This window comes from Chaetodon trifascialis, chromosome 21, assembly GCF_039877785.1.
Source record: "Chaetodon trifascialis isolate fChaTrf1 chromosome 21, fChaTrf1.hap1, whole genome shotgun sequence".
Classification (NCBI taxonomy): Eukaryota; Metazoa; Chordata; class Actinopteri; order Chaetodontiformes; family Chaetodontidae; genus Chaetodon; species Chaetodon trifascialis.
Genome location: NC_092076.1, coordinates 12,194,525 through 12,217,036, shown reverse-complemented (window position 1 = coordinate 12,217,036; position 22,512 = coordinate 12,194,525). Strand labels below are relative to the sequence as shown.

Here is a 22,512-nt window from a genome sequence, read left to right as displayed (position 1 = left end):
AGTCTGTGCAGAAGGAGCTGATGGTGCGAACTGTGCTGTTCCTGCTTCTGCTCAACGCCTCGGCCTGCTGTGGTTTTGGCTTTAAAGGCTGCTCTCAGAACTTCCCCATGACAGACATCATGTGGTGCTTCAACCGGAACATCGCTAACCTCACTGATGTCGTTAGCGTGATCCCTGAGAACATAACAACGATCAACCTATCCAAGAACAAGATCCGAGTCATCCCACCTGCATCATTCAGCCAGGTGCTCGGGCTCAAGCACCTGGACCTGAGCCAGAACCAGCTGGTCTCTCTAAAAGGAGGAGAATTCAAAGGCCTTGATGTCCTGGATTTTCTCAACCTTACCTGCAACAACATCTCATACATCCACCCCAGTGCCTTTGCTGGACTCACCAGCCTGCAAACACTGCTTCTGACCCACAACATACTCCAAATGATCTCCCCAGGTATCTTCAGTTCCCTCCCGGCAATTCAAGAAGTCAATCTATCTCTGAACAGGCTCAAGGCTTTCAGCTGTAAAGAGTCTGGCGGATCCTCCACCCTTCTGCAGCTTGATCTTTTCGCAAACAACATCCAGAGGGTTAATGTGAGCTGTTACCCTGCCCTTGAGTACATCCGGCTGTCCAATAACTCAAAGCTGGAGCTGCAGCCAGATGTTTTTGCCTCCAACCCAAGGCTGAAGAGTCTGCTTTGTCAGGGAGTTCAAGCAGAAGTGCTGGTGGGACTCTCTGCGGAGACAAAGAAGAATCTCTCTTGGGTAGCATTTTCTCTGTTTGTGGAGAAATCTCCCTTGACTATCTGTGGATTGCTAAAAGGACTGGACAAACTTGAAAGAGTAGAGGTACAGTATGTGCACGTGTTGAGATGCAGCATCTTGTTTATGCAAAATCCATGTTCTTTTATCAATGTATTTTAAAGAAATATTCTGCACATTTTAATCTGATACAGATTGACTTGAAAGGATCCAGATTACCTCAGATTAACTCCAGCCTGCTGGACTGCGACACTCCACCTGTGGTCGTTATTATGGATGCAAACCTCGGGAATGTTGCCCGGATGTCGCTGGGGAGGGGGAACACGAGCAAACTTTACCTCATCAACTGTGGTTTGAAGCAGATATCTCGGACTACATTTGACAGCTACAGAGGACTGAAAACACTGCAGCTGAATCAAAACAAGGTCGTCATTCAGCAGGACACCTTCGAAGGCCTGACTGACCTCACGTTTTTGAGCTTCGACAGGAGCAAAATCCGCAACATCGACCCGAACTGGTTCATCCCTCTGAAGAAGCTGACTCGCCTGTCCCTCCTGAAAAATGAAATCACTGAGTTACCACCGCAGGTGTTCAGTGTCCTCACTCAACTCGAGCAGCTCTACCTACAGTTCAACCTGCTCAAATACATCACCAAGAAGCCCTTCAGTAAGCTGCGGAGGCTCAGGAAGCTCAACCTCAGTTTAAACATCATTGATTTCATTGAAGAAGGCTCCTTCCACGACCTGGCGAGGCTCAAGTATGGAGTATCCTCTGCTTGCGTGTTTGTCTTTCTTCAGCTTTGCTCACTGTCCATTTGTTAAACACGTCTATCTGTCCATTAGTTACCTGGACTTAAGTGGGAACCGCATTAAGAGGCTAACGCCATCTATTCTCTCTGGTCTGATGAATCTGAAGAAATTTGTTCTGTACAACAACCGCCTTCATTTTAAACCCTATGAAACTCCTTTCATCAACCTTACTTCTCTGGAGGTAAAATGTGTTTTATTAGAGTCAGTTATTGAGAAGAATGTCAGGAAGAATCCTCCTTTTAATCTGTTTACCTGTCTAATCTTCCATGTCTAACTGGAGTATCTGGAGATGAACTACCAGGGGCCTGGAGGTCAAGGCATTGGTAACATCGGACCGCGCTTCTTCCAAGGTCAGTGTCGACTCACCTCTGTTGCCATCGGGCACAGCATCATGGTCGACTTCCATCCTGACGCCTTCGCTCCTCTGGCCAATTTGAAATACTTGTACATAGCTGGAGTGGTTATGAAAACGACCAACCTGAGCGCAGCGCTGTCCCCTCTGAAGAAGCTGAAGAAGCTGACTCTTTACAGGGCAGACCTCGATGCTCTGCCTGCTGACCTGATGCCTCCAGATAATACGCTGGAGATTCTCAAAGTCCAGTCGAACCACCTCCACACTGTGAACAAAACAATGCTGGATGCTCTGCCAAGGTAGAGGAGCTACTGACATATCAATCAAAAGGCTCTTAAAGGAACAGTTCAACATTATGAGAAATAATTTGCATTCTTGCCAAGAGTTAGATATCACTCTCATGTCTGTATGGTAATTATGAAGCTACTCCAGCAGCCTTTAAACAGAAGGAAATGTGTGGTTTCTATTTCCAGATTGCGTGTTTTGGACATTACAGAAAACCCACTTGCCTGCAGCTGTGATAATGCTTGGTTCAAGACCTGGGCCATCCACAACACTTACACACAGGTAAACAGCAGCTGCAAACAGTGTTAATGTAGGTTATATAAGAAGTACGTGGCTTTCTTTTTGACTGTTCCAATGAGACAATTTTCCCGCCTCCAGGTGTCCTACTTGTACAACCTGAAGTGTGACAACGACGGGAGAGCTCCTTACCTGTGGCAGTTTGATGATAAGGCCTGCTCCTACGAACACGTTTCCTTCACTCTATTCATCGCCTGCTCTGTGATGGATATACTGTTTGTATGTGTGTGTGTGGCCTGGCACACACACGGCCCCGCTCTGCGCTACCTGCTGCTCATCCTCAGGGCAAAACTACGAGGACGCAGGGAGGGACCAGGGGCCAAATTCCAGTACGACGCATTCATCTCCTACAGCTCCAAGGATGAGGCCTGGGTGATGAGGCAGCTGGTGCCCAGTCTAGAGAAGCCGGTTGCTGGTGCACCGAGGCTCCGACTGTGCCTCCACCACAGAGACTTCCGCCCCGGTGCTGCTGTTTTGGAGAACATCGAAGCAGCCATTTACAACTCTCGCCACACCATCTGTGTGGTGACACGCCACTTCCTGCGGAGTGAGTGGTGCTCAGTGGAGTTTCAACTGGCCAGTCTGAGGCTCTTATGTGACGGCAGTGACGTCCTGCTGCTGGTGTTCCTGGAGGAGATCGCTGAACACTGTCTGTCTCCCTACACACGCCTACGCAAGATCGTACGTAAGAAGACCTACTGCCTGTGGCCTGAGGAACCACAAGAGCAGGATGCTTTCTGGGTCAGATTGAGAGATGCTTTAAAAGACGATGAAGACGGAGGAAGAGAGGAAGAGGAGTTGGCACGGCTACTGAGTTAGAACAAATGCAAATTCCAATCCTGAGAGGCAGCTGAGAGAAAAAATCTGGGGATCCACCTTTAAAGTTGATTTAAGTTGTTTTCTAGTCTGTGTTTATGACACATGAACAAATTTAGATTCCTTAATTTTAGTCATCTGGTTGGTTAAAAAAAAAGTTTTGCAATGTGGAGCAAACCTTTTCTGTAATACTCATTTTGGCCACAAGGAAGATCATTTCACATTTTCAATTCTGACTCTTCCTCAGAAAACTTATTTGCTTAAATCTGCACAGTAGTTCAGGAATGGGTTTAAAGACCATTTGACAAGTTTAAGCCGATTTGCTTTGGTGACTCGAATGTTTTAGAAATGGTAGGATAGCTACAATATTATATAAAGGTAGCAGAGAGAATGACTCTTGCTCTGTTCTGCTTGTGAAAAATCTATATTTAGTGTCTAGGTAAGCTCTGCTTCCTCACTCCACCTGGTAGGAGGGATGAATTACTGTAGAACAAACAGCTGAGAGACAGTTTGTGTGCGTGAGCAACGTGTTGTGACAAAGGATCCTCTGATATTACTCCAAGACTTCCAAACACTTCATTTATTTGACGTTATACATTCAAATGAAAATAAAAAATATTCATATATATTTCATATAGAGCTAGTGAGCAAGGTACAAGTTTAAAACAAAACACAGAAGTCTTCCGTGTGGCATATATATATATACACAAGGCGTGGTTTGAATACTATACAGTGTGTATCCATAGCTGCACGGTTTCATGGATGCTTAATATTCTTCACTCAGTTGAGGCACGACTAGATTTCAGTGAGAGGTCAGAGACTGGGCCAAGTGCTTCAAGACTGCCGCTTACAGTAAAACATTTCAATCTCAACACCTAAACAGTAGGACTTGCAAAGCAAAGCTTATTAGTGTTAAGAGTTCCACACTAAAGCATAAAGTAGGAAAATGAGGCAACATGATCATTCTGCAATTCAAATGATACTGTACAGTCATGCAAAGTCCTAAATAGTTTATCTGAGATGATTCTCTCACACCAAAAGTCAAAACTGAGCAAACACAAATTCAGGTTTTAAGAAAAATCCAGTATCATTAACAAGTCACGGTTGTTCACTAAATTTGACAAAAGTCAGGATGTTTGGTTGCACTGCAATGATCGACTTGAAGTCACTACACCAATTTTAGACAAATAAAAAAAGATTCCTTAAGTAGTCAAGTGATAAGTGCAATCCCACCCCCCTCTACCCCCCTCACACACAGACACTCCTTTTTATAAAACTCTCATACGTAAGCAAGTTAAGCATCACATTGATTTCCACTATCAATCAAACCATAGTTACAGTACAGCAGATGCCCCAACAATCAATAGCAAACCATACTCTTACATATATCCAGTAGTTATGTACAATAGAACTGGTGCAACATTAAACACATTAAAAATTATTAGATATAGAAACTGTAACAATATAAAATACAGCAGATACTTAATTCATATTGGGAAATATATATTATTCATACTGTGTATTGCTGTCTGTTTTGGCATTCTGGAGGATCAATAAAAATGCTGTCATTTATCCCTCTCGCAGCTTATTTGACACTCGGACAGATTGTACATCTAAGTATTTTTAACCTTACACAGGATTGATTCCATAAAACTTTTTTCTATGAATCAAAATAAAAAAATCAAATATGTCTACATATCAGAGGCATGGAAGCAGCAGGTCCAGGCTGAGAACTGACCTTAATACATTTATTCCATTTCCTATAGAGGCTTCAGCTGATGCTGGCACGGCCGTAGCGATCTGACCCACAAACCAAGGTCAGAGAAGAGAAAAGAAACTTCAGATTCTTGATATTCAAATCCTTTTGGAATCTTTCGCCTCAAAAAGCTTCATACGCTCCTGCACAGTTAGTCCCTCTTTCAGGCTCTGTTAAAGATAAGACAATAATTTACTCTTAATTGGCGATAACGACGCATGTGGGCAGAGAAGAAGGTTTTTTTTTATACAAAACAAAACCACACCCAGTCATATTTTTGCTCTGGACAACACACTTCAATCTCAATTTATGGTGTACAGGAAAAAGTGGTTATTCTGGAATAGTCATGCCACACAAAGGGTACCTACTGGTGCACAAAATACACAAATTCAAAGACTGGGGGTTTGAAAGCTCACAAACAGACACAAGACAACAATTACAGACAGTTTTTACATCAACAAAACAAAACAGAAGGTACATATGTGATATATTGCCTAAAAAATATGATGCAGACCATATATGATGATCTGATAGTGATTAGTCCACTGGAAGTCACAGACCAAAACAGCTTGCATTTCTACCTGTCAGCTTACTGTGAATTTGGGGGGCAACACATGGGTGATGCTATTAAATATTTAACTATGACCACATGAAAACATTTCATCATTATGTGTTGGATTCTTAAAACACTCGCCTGGCTCTGTCCAAAGAAAGTCAAATCCACCTACCCGCACCTCTAAACCTCACTAATTAGCACATTATGTCTCATTGTTCAAGCCACAACTTTCCATTTACAGCCCTGTCTCCAGTCTTTATGCTAAGCTAAGCGATAGGGCTGCTAGCCGTAGCTTCATATTTACCTCACAGATGTGAGAGCAGAATTCTTTGGAAAACACAGTATGGTAGAGGACAGCAACCACACTGTTTTTAACCTGCTAATGCTCAGGCCTGTGATATTCAACTGAGGGGTGGACACTGCAATCAGCTTTGGTGGTGCAGGTTGGGGCAAAAAGGAAGGGTTTGGTGGAGATCATGCGAGGGTGCCAAGGGCATGCTTTGCTCTACATCAGGATATACCTACAGCACATCTTGGGGCGGGGGTTGGGGGGGGGATCATCCCACAATGGGAGTGTCAGCTATCCCATGAGACCTGTTCAGTGACAGACTGACGGACACAACAGACAGATGACAAACTTACAGGACAAGAGTAAAAAACGTCCCAGCCGTCCAGCTGTGGAACACATATTCACAGTGTGTGGCGGCTGAACAGTTAACAGTGATAAAGTCTGCACGACAAAGGCTTGAACATCACATGACATCACGCAGCAAACTGGAATGGTAGCTTTAGAGCGTACAATTATAACATAAAAATGAAAGACACTCACCTTTGACCTTAAACCTCTTGACTGCCTCGACTGCTTTTTCATGAAATCTGGATTACTTTTTGATTTCATGATATCTAAAAACACAATGAAGGTATGTCATCATTATCACAAACTCCAAGAAACACGACAGGATCACAAGCGTAACTCGGATTATTTCAATCAGGGTTAAATAACATTGGTTAAATGTCCATTTTCGATTTACCGTATCCAGATGTGACTGTTCCATCCACAGTCCTCTCGCCTAAAGCCTCTGTGGCAATGAGCAGCTTCTCCTTCAGCTTGCTGATGTCGCAGTCAGCCTTTGCTTTCACAATGCTGAGCTCTGTATAGATGTCCTTATACTTGTCTGTGGCATATTTCTTGTCCTGTTGAAATGGAATTAATGATACAGCCTCTAAGTTTCTTAAATTTTACTAGAAAGACATGAAGAAATGCAGGTACATACCTTCATTAAACTGTCTGGAATACAGTAAGATTGGTTTAGCTTACCCTTAAAGCAGACTGCAGTTCGTCCTTCAAAGAGTGGATTTCCTGTTTAAGATACTGGATCTCTGACTCCTTAATTCGCAGCAACACCTACAAGATGGAGAGAGACACTCATAGATTAAAGAGCAAGTCCTTAGTGTGTGTGTGTGTGTGTGTGTGTGTGTGTGTTTACAGATATAGTACCTCCAGTTCGTACACATCTTTGCCCTGGGTTAGTGGTGACAGTGCTGTTTCACCACTGAAACAGGAGCGCATCCGAGTGATCTCTGCGGTCAGTCGGTTATTTAATTCCTGTTGGACGAAATAAAGTTATGTCTTAACCTGCGGCCAGAAATGCTTTCCTGTGCACGTGTGCATGTGTGTGCATCCAAACCTGGTTGTGAGCGTTAAGCTCCTGGTTCTCTCTCTGACACTGCCTGAGGGCCTGCCTCTCGGCCTCCAGCGCCTGGGCCAGGTGAGCGTTCTCCAGACATTTCTGAGAGTACTGCTCTGACAGCACCTCCAGTTCTCTCTGGATGGACTGCAGCTCCTCCCTACAGTCAGATCATCACAATATCAGCTGAAATTTCATATCATCCACCTAAGACATAATATGACGTGACAAAAACATTCTCAACTTTGTCTGCACACATTTCAAACCTGAACAGCGCTTTCAGTTTTAAGAAAAAGTCATGTCTTCTAGGAAATAGTGCTTCTCATTCACAAAATTTAATAGCTTTCGTGTGCTTGTCAGAAAACATACTCGTATTGTAAGCGAAGTTCATCAATGTCAGAGTTCATTCCACTCAGTTGCGAGCGATGGGTCTTCTCCATTTCCTCCTTGTGTGCATTCTTCATAGCTTCAATAGCTACATTAAAAATAGATAACACTTAATTACTGTATGTCATTCTTGCTTAATGTACAGCACTTGTGAGCGGCAATACAGTTCATTTCTGTACCAGCAATTGTGGCAGCAGTCTCCTCAGCCAACAGTCTCTCTCGCTCCTCCATAAGTTTGGAAATCTCCCTCTGATGCTGCCTCTGGAGGTCTTGTATTACCTTCTGGTGTGTTTCTTCCATTGCTGCAAAGCCACGCTCGCATGTGGCCTATGGGAAGAAAAAGTCAACAATCTCTCATCACAAATTTAATTTTGCAAATAGCACTAACGCTATCATTTGTGACTACGGATCAGTGGTTCACTAGACTGCATGCTGTGTCATGTGTGAAGCCATGCAAGCTTTTTCTATTCTAAAGCCCAGCTATGTTAGTAAGAGAGCGAGTTAAACAGTGAAATTCTAATCCAGCGCAGCTGCATTTTTGTCATTAATAGAATAGATTAATAGACTTCCTTCTATTATTGAATGTGGGAAATGGTGCCCAAATGTGGCCAGACACACTTTTGTCAAGGTGTACTTCAGAGGTATCAACCTGCAGATTGCTTTGCTTCATCAGATAAAACTACTAGGGACGTCCCAACCTGGTATTGCCTATATAGTGTCTGATTCACTTGATCATAGAGGTGTATTGGAAAATAAAAAAAAAATATATATATATATGTATAATTGGATATTTCATTGAAAGCCATAAATGTGAACTTCTTGGTGGCATTATAAGATCAGGGGATCGCTAAAATCATTAGGGTTCATTTTCTGGGAGCCATGCATGTCTGTACCACATTTTGTGTCAATCCATCCAGTAGATGTTGAAGCAAACTGTTGAATGTACGTTTCAAATTTCATAAATCTCCAAATCTCAAATCACACCATTTCCCAACCCCAAATCTTTTGATCATATTAGTAGACGGATGAACTATTTAACTATTTATTTACTAATCTGATTTACTAAAAGAATCGAAATAAAAAAAAAGAAAAAAGACTCCACTAAGGTAAAATGAAAGAGCAAAAACCTTAAGACTTTCAAAGTCTCTCTGGTATTTCTCTCTCAGGCTGGCCACATCTCCTTCTAGGTGCTTGTTCTCCAGTTCGTCCCTCATGGTGTTCATCTGAGTCTCCAGCTCCTGGATCCGATCCTTGAGAACCACCATGGAGTCCACCTCTGACATGGTCTGTGCATTCTCCCCCTTCCCCTGCTCCTCCTCTTCCATTGGTGTAGTGGCCTCATCACAAGAAGGCGAATGGGAACCGTCAGTGTCTTTGTTGTCCTGCTGGTACTCTTGGACACGTTGAATGTTTTCCACATACTGGGAATGTAACTTTTCCAGCTCCTCTTTGTGGATTTGCTGGAGCTCACAGATTCTCTGTTCAAACTGCTCCTCCAGTTTCCTCACATGACTCTCGTGCCGCTCCTCCATGGTGTCCATGTCTACCAGCAGAACCTCCAGCTTTTGCTGACTGTCAGCTGTGGTCTCCATGAGGGCCAGCTCTGTTGAGGCACGGCCTTTCTCTGCTCGGCTTAGCTCTTGCTTGTGCCTCTGCTTCAGCCCTTCAGTCTCCTTCTGGAAACGCTCCTCCAGGACGGCCAGTTGCTCTTGCTGCTGGGAGAGCTGGTTCATACGTTTACTAATCTCACTCTTTAGTGTTTGGTTCTCCTTCTGGAGAGTGCCCACTGTCTGTGAGAAGGTAAGGCGCTCCTCCTGTAAGGACGCTTCATATTTCTCTTGGATCGCACTGACATTGTGGGCATGCTGCTGGACAAGAGCACCCATGTTCTGGCCTGTCTGTTTACACCAGCCCAACTCTTGTTCATGCACGGCCCGTAACCTACATGCCACATAAGCCACCTGAGCCTGGATTAGGGCTTCGCGCATGCAAAGAGAGGTACTTGTGAAATTGTGTGACGTCTGGTGCCCAAGAAGAGCGTGGATCATTTTAGCCAGTCCAGGATGGTTCCCACCACTTTCTATCTCTTGAGCATACTTGCGAAGGATTGCCGCCTGTCTTTGAAGCTCATCAGCCAGGTTGACGTGTGCATTTTGCATTGATTCAATAGAGTCAACACCACAAGAGGGCATTTCTCCAGCCAAGTGTGTGTCTACGATTTCCTCAGCCAAGTCTCGAGCCTCTTCCATTTCAATCTGCTCCATGTAGGGAGCAAGTTCAGGGGGGTGGATGTCGGCTAACTTTTGTTTACTGAACCCAAAGTTATTTTTGACTTCTTTAATTACATTTTTCAAATCAGGCCTTTTGGAAGCTTCAATAATTGCTTTCAGGGCCATTTCCCTTTTATGTAGGTTACTTCGCGCTTCAGTCAACTCCCTTTTCAGTATAGTGAATTTCTCTTCATAGCAGTGTTTCAGGTTTTGAATAGAGTAGGCAAGTTCTGCCTTAATGAAGGTGTTAAAGATAACGGTGGCATCAACATCTGCATCAGCTGAAACGCTGCCCTCTTTGGATTTAGCAACATCTGTCTCAGCTTTCTCCAATTCTTTCCAGAACGCACTCTCTAACATCAACTTCCTGGTCAAGACATCAGCATAAACTATGGCCAAGCAATCTTTGTCACTCCTTTTAATCTTCTCTATGTCTTCCCATATCTCTGCAAGAGCTTGTAGGAGGTCAGACTTAGAAGTCTGTATTAACAAAGCCATCTTGTTCAACACGACTGCCTCAAAAGACAAAGTTTTGGCAAAGAAGTGCAATGCATCTTTATCTAGAGTCTCTGGGGTTTCATTTGGATGGACAACTGGTGATTGCTCTTCCAGTGTCTTCTGTCCTTGTCTCATGTACAGTGATGCATTGAACAAATCGTTCTCTATCTCTGACAGTGAGTGCAGCTGTGAATCGACGGTATCATGAGAGCCACTGAGAATAATCTTGACTTTCTCACGACTGTTTTCCACATACACCAGGGCCTTGGCATAATGCTTATTGGCAGCACTGTTCTGCATCACACTTCCACAACTTAACTCTTTGTCAGGGTGAGGCTTCGTATCTGTCATCTTTAGATCAATCTTGGGTATGTGTTCTGCTTGGATGGATCGCTCTTCCAGATTCTGTGTGAGGTTTCTTAGCTTTTCCTCAGTGGCCAGCAGTTTAGTCTCTAGAGCATGTATGATAGAGATAAACTTCTCTGGGTCACTACTGTGAGGGAACGTGATATCAGAGGAGACGTTTCCTTCAGTTAGATGGATGTCTTCATCTACATCCTGATTACCTTTTTGTCTTGAGTCTGCAAAGGTACTGCTCAAATGGCTAGTGTCCATGGCCTCTAGATTTATGTATTTTTGGCACTGAATACTGGAAAAACGTATCCTTGGTCTCTTAGCTTGAGACTCCTTGTCGTCTGGGGAGTTCTCCGTCTGAGTAAGTGGGACGTCTGTGTTTGGTGATAAGGAGACCGATGTTTTAAGCCGTCCCTTCTTGCTCTGTGCTGGGATTTGCTGCCTTTCCATGTGTAGGTCGGCATAGTCCAGCTGTAGGGCATTGAGATGCTGCTCTAGCTCTGCTATGCGGTCCTCTGCAACCACAAGCTTGGCTTGCAGATCCTTTTCAGCACTACAAGGCTCAACCTTATCTAAGAGGCTTTGAGTCATTTGACAAAGAAGCTCCTCCTTAGCTTGTAACTTCTGTTCCGTTTCCTCCAAGCTGTTGCCAAGTGCAGTCATTTTAACAAGGGCCTCTTTCAGGTCTTCTTCCTTGCGTTCTACCAGCCTCTCATACATCTCCTTAGTTTGCCGGATCTCTTCCTCTTTTTCTCTAAGGAACTGGCTCATTTTCTGAAATTCCTGAGTAGCCCTCTCATATGAATGTTCCAGGGTGTTGTAATCAGCCTCTTCTGTTTCCAGACGATTGCGGAGCTTATTCACCTCACGGTCTGCTTCTGCAATCTGGTTAAGAAGCTCCTGACAGCGGCAAGTGAGACGACCTTTCTCTTCTTCTAGCCTACGCACACTCTCCCTCAGTGACTCAACCATGTCAGTCTTGTGGGCCAGCTCCTCTTGCAACTTTTGCATTTCCTCCCTGCATTCCTTCCCTCCTGAGGCCTGCCTCCCCCTTAACAGGGCCTCCACCTGCTGCTCAGCCTCCAGCAGTCTGTTCTCCATCTCTTTGTGGGCAGTTTCAGCCTCAGCTAATCTTCTACACAGATTCTGTCTTTCCCTTTCATGACTCTCTTGCATACTGTGCTGTTCCTTTCTCAGGCGCTCTTCCTTCAGTGCCTGCCCCTCCTCTGTAGCACTTAACCGAGCAGTCACCTCTAACAGCCTCTCCTGTAACCTCTGTATCTCTCTCATGTGGTCTCTTTGCAGAGCTTGCTGGCGCTCCAGGTGCCTAAGGGCCTGGTTTCGCTCTAAGAGACTGGCCTCTACTTCACGGAGTCTGTCTTCACTGTCCTTCAGCTGGGCTCGTAGGGTGGTCTCACTACGGCCATGTTCCTCTTCTTGTTCCTTTGAACGCTCCTGCTCTAGCTTGAGCTCATTTCGCATTCTGGCCACAGCCTGTTCACTTGCCAAGATTTCAGCCATTGCAGATGCTAGTTTAGCCTGCAGAGCCTGAATATCAGTCTCGTGGCGGTCTACAGCATCCTGGGCTTCTGTGTAGCTTCTCTTTAGTGTACGAATCTGCTGTTGAGCAATGTCCTGCTTGCGTTTTTGGGCCTCCAACTCGCCCTGCAAATCTTGATTAAGAGTGTGCAAGCGTTGCCATGGCACTCTGTGAGGCGAAGAGGAAGGGGGTGTTGCACTCTTGAAAAAGATGGATGAGACAGTTTTATTAATGACATCACCTCACTTCTCTTACCATATACGGAGAACCACATCTCGGGGGTTACCAGGAAAATAATTTTCTCCATTCCTGATATCAATCTCACTTTTGACAAGCTTCCACTGTGCTTTTTCAGAGGTGACTTGGAAATTGAAACTGAACTGTATACCAACCATGACCCTCCCCAAAAACAAACAAACCAACAAGAAAAAAAAAAAAAATCAAGTGGGTGGCTAATATAGTGATTTAAAAATAAAAAGTAGACAAACTAAGTAACTTCTGTAATGTAAATGTGATGTGATGCAACAAAAAGACATAATGGTTCACTGTAGAATTTAAAACTGCACAATGTATAAAAGCAATTAGTGGAAGTATGCAATTCGGAAACACCAAAAAGCATGCGGAAATCAAGCTCAGAAAGCACACACAAAACAAGCACAAATGAACAGGGAGAAAAAGCACAGCGCAAGGCTTCTTGATCAAGTTTCTTACCTTATGCACACCAGATCAAATCAATAATTATCCCAGGAGATGTGAAACTCCGTAAAAACAGTTAGTGAACACTCATGCTAAGAACTCCACAACCATGCATATCAGTTTCAGAAAATAAGCACCCACACCTGTTAGTAGACTTGTACACGAGTTACAGTAGCCACACATGAATCTCATCTATCATGAGGCAGTAGACTGTGTAACAAAAATACAATCTACACACAGTACTTTTAAACAGTTAATAACATTTACTGCACCACATGTTTCACCAGTACATGCATACTATGCTGTAGACCATAATACCAATTTTTGTCAAAATTCAAGCTACACTGCTATTTGTACATGGTGTCAATTTTAGAACTAATTTTAATCCTGCATGATGGACGGAGAGTGTAGTACCTGCAGTACATAGCCCTCTCTGGCACTTTGTTCTCTCCCTAGTGCATTTTCCAACTGCTCTTTTAAGACATTGTTTTGCTTCTGTAGTCGGTCCAGCTCCTTCTGCTTCTGTCCCAACTGAACAGAGAAAGAGGGAGAAGAAATAATGAATGAATGCCACAAGATGCTGATACCATAAATATGTTATATATATATATATGACATATACATGACCATAATGAGGAAACAGACCTCTTTCTCTAGCAGCGCAGCAAGCTCATGTGCAGGCAGTCTGTCAGAGTTTCCTAAAGATGTGTTGATGGGCACTTGCTTCTCTTCTCTTAACGGTGTTGTCTCCACCTGATGCCATCGCTGCTCTATTTCTTCTTGGACGTCTGAGGTTCTGTTGTCCTTCTTATCTCCACTAGTAGGATGCATGGCTGTAGGGTGGTCTACTTCCATCTTTCCTTGCTCTTGGCAGTTAGGTATCGCTGGTTGTACCGGTGATGTAGTGTTCAGTGTGGAAGTCATGGTGACAGTAACAGTATTTGGCATGTGGGTTGCACTGGTTGTGCTATGTGGAAGGATACCCCTCCTAACATTCTCCTTTTCTGCTTCTTCTGACATACGAGGTGGGTGAGCACCTGACAGAGAAGAAGTTTGGAGGGAGGAGGTAGAGACAGGAGAGGATGCTAATGAAGAAGGGGAAGAGGAGGGAGAGCAGTAAGAGGAAGTAGTGGAGAAAGATGAGCTGAGGTCGACTGTGTCCGCTCGTTCTTTCACAGGCTTGTGTGTCTGTTCCATTTTGAACTCGGACCAATCGTAAGTCTTGGAGCGACCCTCTCGTCTGCGCTCACGAACGCGGCTTTTACGGGGCTCAGAGGGAGGGGTGGCATTGATGCCAGCTGCCTGTCTGTGGACATCAGACTTGGGGGCCTCAGGACTGGGGTTTGGCTCAGTGGTGGTCTGTAGACACGGCTCCAACATCACCTGGGTTTTTATCTTCTCCTCGGGGAGGGATCTGAAAACATAAAAAGATGTGTAAAATGGTTTTAACAACACTTTATGAATTGTCACATTTCTATCAGCTCAAGCTATGACACAATTACATGAAGCTTTGCTGGACAAACAACAATGCATACACTTCTGGCAGAGCAGCATCATCTAACTGTGCATTTAAAGCATGAAAGAAACCAGTGAAAAAGCATCAACAAAACACTTATATTGTGCACTGCATTAGACTGAAAGCAGCTTTAGTGTTGGCAGTCATGGTCTGACGAAAGCCTAATGTCTTTTTAGCTGCCATGTTAATGCAATTTGTGTAGTATCGTAAAGTCAAGAATGTGTTCGCAGTAAACTGCACACTGATGGGCAGCTGTAGTGTTAAGGGGCAGAGCATCTTTTAAAAAGTGACCTGACAGAATAATCTATTTTCATCGCGTTGTGTGGAGGAGTCAGGCAGTATGAGCAGGGGGAAAATGAGAAGGGACAGAGATCAAGAATGAGAAAGAGGTGTCTGCGAGGCGTCTGTGCAGAAATACCAAAAATATCACACATTCTCCCTTTGGAAAGAGATGCCTAAAGAGACACACTGGCAGCATTAGGAGTGTGACTCGGTATACAGTATCTCACATGATGAGCCATCTGAAAGGCAATACTCAGCTTTTAAGAGCACAAAAATAAATGTTTAGGTTGTTAAATATCCTCAGGTTAACTGTTACAGAAACCTTTATATCCCAGCTCTTCTCTCTATTCACTTTTTCTGTCCTCAGTTATGACTTCGTTGTTGTTCTATGACCATTTCCAAAAGTCACTGAGTGGACAGTCATATTACAATGATCATTAAAAAAAGTCTGTGCTGTTGATCAACAGCAGGTTGGGCCGATTATTCGAGTATGTTGATGTGATTGCAGCGTGTGTCTCTACAGTGATACAACTGACAGGGAGACATTATTCAACAATCACATGACATAGGGTGGGACGACAAACACGCGAGGGCTAACATTGCTGAGCAGTAACATCACTGTTCGAGGAGGGGGAGATATTCAACACACAAGCACTCCAACCTGGGCTTCAGAACGGATAGTTTCAGAGAGATGTTTTTCCTGGAAGCAGGTTGAAAGTACAAGTTGAGGGAGGAAGAGAAAGAAGGAAAGAGAGGGTGAGGAGGAGAGAGGGATTAAGATAAAATAAGTGAGAAAAGCAGTTGTTATATCTGCCAGTGGCTCAAGTGTTAATCCTCTTTGGTTATTACCGGGTGACATCGGGGGCGATAGTGGGTCGCACATTCTTCATGATGGCCTGAATCCAGTTGCGACGGATTCCAGAGGTCATGGCCGACAGGGTGCATGCTCCCTCTTTACACTGAAAGCAGACAGGCATCTCATTTAAATGACTGACAGGGATGACACAACATGTCGATAAGAATACCTCTTTGACACAAACATCTAAGCGCATGGTTTGGTACAAGCCTGAAATAAAATGAAGATATGCAGCAGTGGAATTGGCTGGACAATTAAAGGCTTTTCCTGTTTCAGTGGACAGACTAATTTGTTCCTCTTCTTACACAGACTGTAACCAGAGGTGGGTAGAAAATGTACATTTACTGTATTACATGTCCTTCAGTAACTTCCTTAAAATGACTGTACTGTAAAAGCAGCTTAAATGCAAAATACTTCTAAGTGGAGCAATGCAACATCTACTACATTACAATCTCTATCCTTCTTTAGCTCTCCATTGTCATGTAGCCACACCCCACTCACACTGCTGTTTCATTAGTAGTGTGATGGTTGGAAAATAAAATAAAATAGGCAGTGAATAAGGCAGAACATCCTCAGCCTCACTTCTCCTTTGCTTTACCGTGTTGTTAAATTACACTGAGCTCAGGTTTTGAAAGCTTGCTGTTTCACCAAAGGCACCACACTGACACGGAGCCGAAGACAAAAGTGTGTATTTCTCATATCCACAATTTTTACAGTTACAGAGGATGTCTCTGTTTAATGTCCAATACAATCAACTTTACTGTGTGGTTCAATTTACAAACAGCTCTGCTAGCTGTGATATGCTGGAGTTTCTCCTTTGTGATTATTGCTTTTGCTTTCCACATGGACTGTTTATCTGCATGCAACCAAAGACTGCTCAAATGTGATTGGTCAGTACTACTCTGACTACAAATGGAAACCATAAGGCTACTGATACCAAAAATATTGCCCCTTGTCTAGAGATTTTCCTTTCATATGCAGATATATATACAGAGGCATCCTTCACTAAGTGGCTTTGTAACTCAGCTTCTCTGTGTGTGCAATAAATATAACTGAAACCTTATACACAGTGGCCTCTAGTGGAAATCAAGTGATTTCTACAAGACCACAGTTATTCATGAGAGTTTCCATACATCAGGATTTAAACTTGGATTCTCTACACTGCTTCAGCTGCCATGACAGAACAACATCCCTTCCAGTCTGACCGTGGAGCAGACAGAGTAGAAATAAATACTGGAGTTATTAATTTCTCGACACCAAACCCATGTTGTTCGCAGCCAGAGAGACAACGATCCCCCTGACTTCTCTATTTCTGACATCCTCCACAAAATAGCTGGGGGAGTTGCTTTGAGCAAATGTAAACAAAAGAACTGACCTTGCAGTGATGTGTTCCTCATATAGCAATTGTATGGCAAAAAGTCTACATGTGGCAGGAATAAACCCCCCACCGACATTAAATGGATAACAGATGCATTGGATTGCAACTATATGTGTCCGGGAGTATTTTGCCAGCAACAAGTGCTAAAAATGTTTAATGGTCAAAGGATTATATGACGAAAGTATTCTGTCATGCAGCAGGATCCACAGAATTACACAACTGTTATGCAATTATGGTTGAGGGTAAATCTACCATCAACAAAAATGTTCTAAAAACACAAGTGTTATTGAGCAAATGTGGACAAGGACGGGGCTTTTGAACGCAAGAGGTTAGGTAAACATACTGTGCAGGACGAGGGGCACACAAGTTCAGAGAAACAAGCACAGCTGGCAACGGCTGCAGCAGATTTAGACCACTATGATGTCAGCCTCACAGAGAGATGACAAGTCAAGTGACATCCGTCGTGACAGACAAAGAATCGTTTCAGAAAGAGAAATGGCAAAACCTGATACCTAAAGTTGCACCACATGGTGTCCGAGGCTGTTTATAGACTGGCAGGAGACGGCAGAGCTCAAGTGTGTAGACAATGAGTGTCATCTTCACTGGTGATAAATGACACAGAACAATTGATGACATGAAGAATCAACACTCACCAGGATTTGAAAGCCATAATTCCTCTGGACTGGGAACTCTTTGACATCGTAACATGTGGAAAGGTCAACCTCACCATCCAGTTCTGAAGCCTAAGGAAAAACATTAACAGGCAAAAGAGAGCAAACAACAACAAAAGCTTGTTATTTCTATATTCGTTCAAATTAATGGTCAAAAGATGTCTTTTTTTTTTTAGACAAGTTTTACCTCCTCGGCTATTGAGTCCTTGTAGTACCTCAAACTCTGATCTGTCAGGACAAACCAGTGTTTCTTCCACTACGGGGACAGAGACACCATTAATTAGATTCCACCATATCTTGTATGTGTGTAATAGGATTTTATTCAATCGAGGAGAAAAGCAAATGGTCATTTGATGCTGCTAATGAAAGCAAATTACCATTCCATCTTCATACAGCTTTGTCATCCATCCTTTTTTGAAGTTCAGCAGATCAGGCTGCAATTAAGACATCACAGTGATGGGATACGGTGAGATGCAACTACATTAACTTACTAAAAATCCACTACAGGAAATTCAGTCAACACTTTTAAGTGACTTTCAATTAAACATGAACTGCAGAAAAGAAAAAAAAGGACAAAGAGGAAGACAAAAGGGCAAAAACAAATAAAGTTATAGTTTCTTGAGGCATTTTGTACTAATTTGTCACAATACTAGAAATCATTATTAACTGAGTATTCATCACTGATGTGATCAAATATATGACGGAAATCTCTCTGAACGCTACTGCCTTCAGGTGCATCTGTTTACATTTAGGTCACTACCTCAGCTCGTGAAGTTTAAGTGCCGATATGTGGCTCCAACTAACGAGACCGACTGGCGGGAGCTGGACTTTCCCTGTGAAACACAAACTGCTGCACACTGAAACCAAGCTCAAATCTGTTTATAGACTCTAAAGAAAATCACCCGTCCAAAACCTGGCTTCTGCTCACTCAGCAATACCTTGTTTTTGTTGAGCTTCATCAGGTGTGGTGTCACCGCCTGGCAGAGAGTCATTCTGATGGCTAACTGCCTTCACTTCATATGTTGACAATCTGTTTCTTTCCGTCTGTCTCAGGGACATACACACGACTGTGGCTGCTTCTGTGCTGGTTATTTATAGTCACCAGTAGCAGTGGCGGCACTGGCGTGTACATGAATGTGTGCGTGTGTGTTTGAGTGGGTGGGGGTTCTGGCAGCTGCAGATGGCCAGAGAGACCAACCACACACTGACTGGATCACCCCTGCAGCTCTCTGTACAGACCTCAGATCAGTTTGTCAGACTGGCAGGACTTAGACCTCAGGGAGACACCAATGCACCTTAAAGTGGACAGAACCCCCCCCACGTGTTTCTAAGTGCCGTTACTATTGGCGGCGTTGTCGCAAAGACAACCAGACGGCTTTCGGTTTTCCTTAAAGCCAAGAAACTACGAACATAACAGGATGCACTGTATCTGTGTGTTCATTCATTCATTCAATTAATAATGGAGACATGAATGCAGATGGCAGTTCTTTGGTATGAGTTGAGAAAAGTGAACTGGGTTGGTTGGTATGATTTTGTGTTTTTAAAAACTGAAAGAAACTGAGCAGCAGAGGCGATCATAATGTTTTCTGTCCATTGATTTATATAGGGAACTAGTCTAAATGCTGATGGCGTCATTATTCTATAGTCACTACATTGTGCAGTCAACATTTACTTGATAATGATATGTTGATGCAAAAAAGCCACTTTGAGCAGGTTGAGGGCTACTTTAATCTCACTTGTGAAGACTTAAGAAAACAAGGGCTGATGTAATATTGTATCTGTGGCTGTATGCAGAGTCACTGTGGTGTTTGGGTGCATGAGTAATGGAGGTTAAATTATGTCTGCTGTTTTGAAGAAATTTATGAAAGGTGCTATGCAAATAAAGTTTGTTATTACTTCACAGGTTTCATTTAACAGGTTACAAATGGATGTCTGAATTAATGAGCCCATCCAGCTGATCATGCATACACCCTACAGCAGTCTAGATGACTAATAGGCTTAGAGTACTTCTGGGACTTAAATTATGCCTAATATAAAAATGACAAACATTCTTGTATTTGTTAATTAGTGTATTGGCTATTTGCTTCCATAAAACACACACTTTTTAAATTACATTAAATTTTTAAATTTTACATGCAATGTGGGAAAAAATGTTAGAATGTTAAATAAATGACAAAAACCTTTTTGGACATTCAGGTGGCGCAGAGGGCAAAAAAACAACAACACACTAATAAAAATGGGTCGGAAAGCGGAGAGGAATCTCGTCCTTTTCTCCCCTCAATCTAAATCTTGAATCATAAAGCTATTTTACGGGACCTTGAACCTATTGTGTAGTCTACTTTTTATGTCGCTGTACACTTAAGAAGTACTGTCCTGTAGAAGTACTCACAGTCATTGAGGACTCGGTGACTCTGCGGTCCAGTGACTTGGCTCTTCTTAAATTAGCAAAAGTGGAGCTGGACACATCAGGGGCTGAACGGTCCTTCCCTGCATCCAGTGACATTTCCTATAAATACAAAGTAAATTGAGAAATTAGAAGTAATTCCTTACTCAAGAAGGCAGAATATATTGCACTCTAAGTATACAGTACAAATGCCATTGAGTGATTTCTTGAATAGTTTGCCTTTTTTTAGACGTAGTTGTTCAGGATTAACAAAGAAAATAGCGTACATGTTTGTTAGCCAGATAGCGCCTCTCACTGCGGCCTTGTCTCTGGATTAGCGTGGTGTTAGCAGAGGGCTCGTTGGAGCTGCTTGTGTCCATGCGCTCTACATGCTGATCCTCCTCGAATCGGCCGATGATTTGAGAACGTCTAAGAAACACAAAAAGACGGTTCTTGACAAAGATGTGCTCATACACAGCACATACAGTTCACTCAACGCAAAAAGTCTTGTCTGACAATGGGTTAAATATCTCATTCATTCATTTGGCAAAATGCTAAAATCAGAGGTACTGAAATAAACTGTTGTTCTTAAAAAACATAATGATGCAGCACATCATTCTCAAATGGTGGCAGAATCAGCATAAAAACAAGACCAAAGCATGATATGAAAGCAAACTTGAGCCAAAATCAATGTCCCTAAAGGACACAAGTAGTTTCAGTATCTCCTGTGCAGAACGCAATGCTGCCATTGCGGCACAGCATTTACATACGTGTATAGGAAGTTTGACTTATTAGACCCTGTCATAGACAACAATAAAAGGCAGAAAAAACATCCCAAAGAGAACAATCCAGAGGTACATCAAAGAAAAAAAGAGTAGTGTTATACGATGAGAGATTTTAGAGCAAGACTGTAGAAGAAAAGGAAATGACTAGAATGGTGGATTAACAAATTGCAGAAGCAATGGCAACAAAGTCGGCATTACCTTAAGGCACTGCACTTGTTAAAGTGTGTTTATATTGTGTATGTGTGTGTCTGCATGAGAAAAGAGGAGAGGCCAAACTGTATGTAAACCCAACAGTGTGCACAGTATATATAGTAAATCAAACATTTATGAAACAGTGTATGTGTGTGCTCCCAGGCAGTGCAGAGATGAAATGACAGAAAGCAGGAATCAGCGGTGACCAGCAGGGAACAGCATTGGGACAGGGGTGGAAGGGTTGGTTGAGCATTAGATCTGAGAAGCTCTGTTCAGAAGCCCCTGGAAAAGATCGAAACAACAAAACAAACTAGCAAAGTAGCAAGAGCAAAAGGTAGAGATCCACAGACAAGAAAGTAACACATGCAATCAAATCCCCCCAAATCATTAATGGCCAATCATCAGTAAGCTAGGGTAGGTTGGAGTGCCTCAAGGACAGCAGCCACAGGGTGGTGCTAAAAAACTAAAATGCTGAATGCTTTAAGCAATGCATGAGCTTCACATAATAGATTACTTGACATGCTATCTGTATGTTTTAAGGCTATGCCAAGGGCTAATAAACAGTAGCTTATTTGATTAGCATACATGTATGGCTGCTATTATTATCACAAGAGAATCTGCATGTATGTTTCTGCTATGTGACACGTGTTCAGCATTTATTCCATCTATCAGGAAAGCAGGTGCACGAAACTTGAAATGTCTCTGAAGAATCATTTTGCAGCATGCCAAGCATGATGCTTATCCATAACCTCTTACCTGCGCTCCAGCCCAAACAGCCGAGCCACCTCCTCCCTGCCGGGGCTCCGTGTGCGTGCCCTCAGCTCTTGGCGCTTTTTCTCTGAGCGGAATGCTTCCCGGTAGCTCAGTCTGCGAGCCCGTGGCACATCAGACAGGGTTGCGTAGTCCCTGCCAGACCGGCCCACTCTGCCTCCTCCACCACTGAAACTACTGGTGCTTCCTCCACCACCACTGTGTCCCTCCCATGTGGGCGTGGTGCCGCTGGGTTCAGAGTCCAGCGAGCTCTGGGAGGAGCTGATGGTGGAGTAGCTGGGGGAAACAAGCGCACCTGGAGAAGGGAGAGGATCTTGGGAGGGTTCATAAGGGGAAATTTGGGGTTCTGACTCAGAGTTGTACCTGGGACTGAGAGCTCCTAAAGAGGAGGAGGATGCTGAAGAGGACAGGGACAGGTGCTGGGGTGGCTGGGGTGGCTGAGAATGCTGTGCTGACTGTGGAGAGGGCTCCGACTTGGCCTTCTCCAGGGAAAAGTAACCACTCTCCACTCGTACCTTGCGTCCAGTGCTCATGGTGCTGCCATCTGAAACCATGACACAGTGCCACTGATATGAAACACTGAAAACAGCCTGCATATGGTGTTAGATATGTGAACATA

At 43.4% G+C, this 22,512-nt stretch overlaps 2 protein-coding genes across 12 annotated transcripts in view; one reads left to right on the top strand and one right to left on the bottom strand.

Annotated features, from left to right (window-relative positions):
• Positions 1 to 20: 20 nt before the first annotated feature.
• LOC139349754 (toll-like receptor 13) lies at positions 21 to 3,317 on the top strand. The gene is made up of 6 exons (XM_070990734.1): positions 21 to 842; positions 950 to 1,512; positions 1,598 to 1,745; positions 1,845 to 2,215; positions 2,390 to 2,483; positions 2,580 to 3,317. Exons 1-6 carry the CDS (start codon positions 21 to 23, stop codon positions 3,315 to 3,317), a joined length of 2,736 nt encoding a protein of 911 aa, XP_070846835.1.
• A 551-nt stretch (positions 3,318 to 3,868) lies between these two features.
• LOC139350195 (protein outspread) overlaps positions 3,869 to 22,512 on the bottom strand; it is a 47,534-nt gene continuing 28,890 nt past the window's right edge. For 3 of the 11 annotated variants that reach the window (XM_070991405.1, XM_070991404.1, XM_070991408.1), the window contains 20 exons: positions 21,879 to 22,437; positions 20,433 to 20,574; positions 20,152 to 20,268; positions 18,140 to 18,196; positions 17,950 to 18,018; positions 17,745 to 17,834; positions 15,707 to 15,816; positions 15,519 to 15,557; positions 13,705 to 14,473; positions 13,474 to 13,590; positions 8,829 to 12,563; positions 7,881 to 8,028; positions 7,684 to 7,789; positions 7,315 to 7,474; positions 7,125 to 7,232; positions 6,945 to 7,031; positions 6,658 to 6,820; positions 6,456 to 6,529; positions 6,269 to 6,301; positions 3,876 to 5,240 (listed from right to left, as the gene is read on the bottom strand). In XM_070991405.1, the coding sequence (XP_070847506.1) occupies positions 5,169 to 5,240; positions 6,269 to 6,301; positions 6,456 to 6,529; positions 6,658 to 6,820; positions 6,945 to 7,031; positions 7,125 to 7,232; positions 7,315 to 7,474; positions 7,684 to 7,789; positions 7,881 to 8,028; positions 8,829 to 12,563; positions 13,474 to 13,590; positions 13,705 to 14,473; positions 15,519 to 15,557; positions 15,707 to 15,816; positions 17,745 to 17,834; positions 17,950 to 18,018; positions 18,140 to 18,196; positions 20,152 to 20,268; positions 20,433 to 20,574; positions 21,879 to 22,437 (6,755 nt within the window). In that variant the 3' untranslated portion in view covers positions 3,876 to 5,168. Of the gene's footprint in view, positions 5,241 to 6,151; positions 6,236 to 6,268; positions 6,302 to 6,455; positions 6,530 to 6,657; positions 6,821 to 6,944; positions 7,032 to 7,124; positions 7,233 to 7,314; positions 7,475 to 7,683; positions 7,790 to 7,880; positions 8,029 to 8,828; positions 12,564 to 13,473; positions 13,591 to 13,704; positions 14,474 to 15,518; positions 15,558 to 15,706; positions 15,817 to 17,744; positions 17,835 to 17,949; positions 18,019 to 18,139; positions 18,197 to 20,151; positions 20,269 to 20,432; positions 20,575 to 21,878; positions 22,438 to 22,512 lie in introns of all 11 variants that reach the window. The other 8 variants (XM_070991411.1, XM_070991412.1, XM_070991409.1 and 5 more) reach the window with 7 other exon arrangements.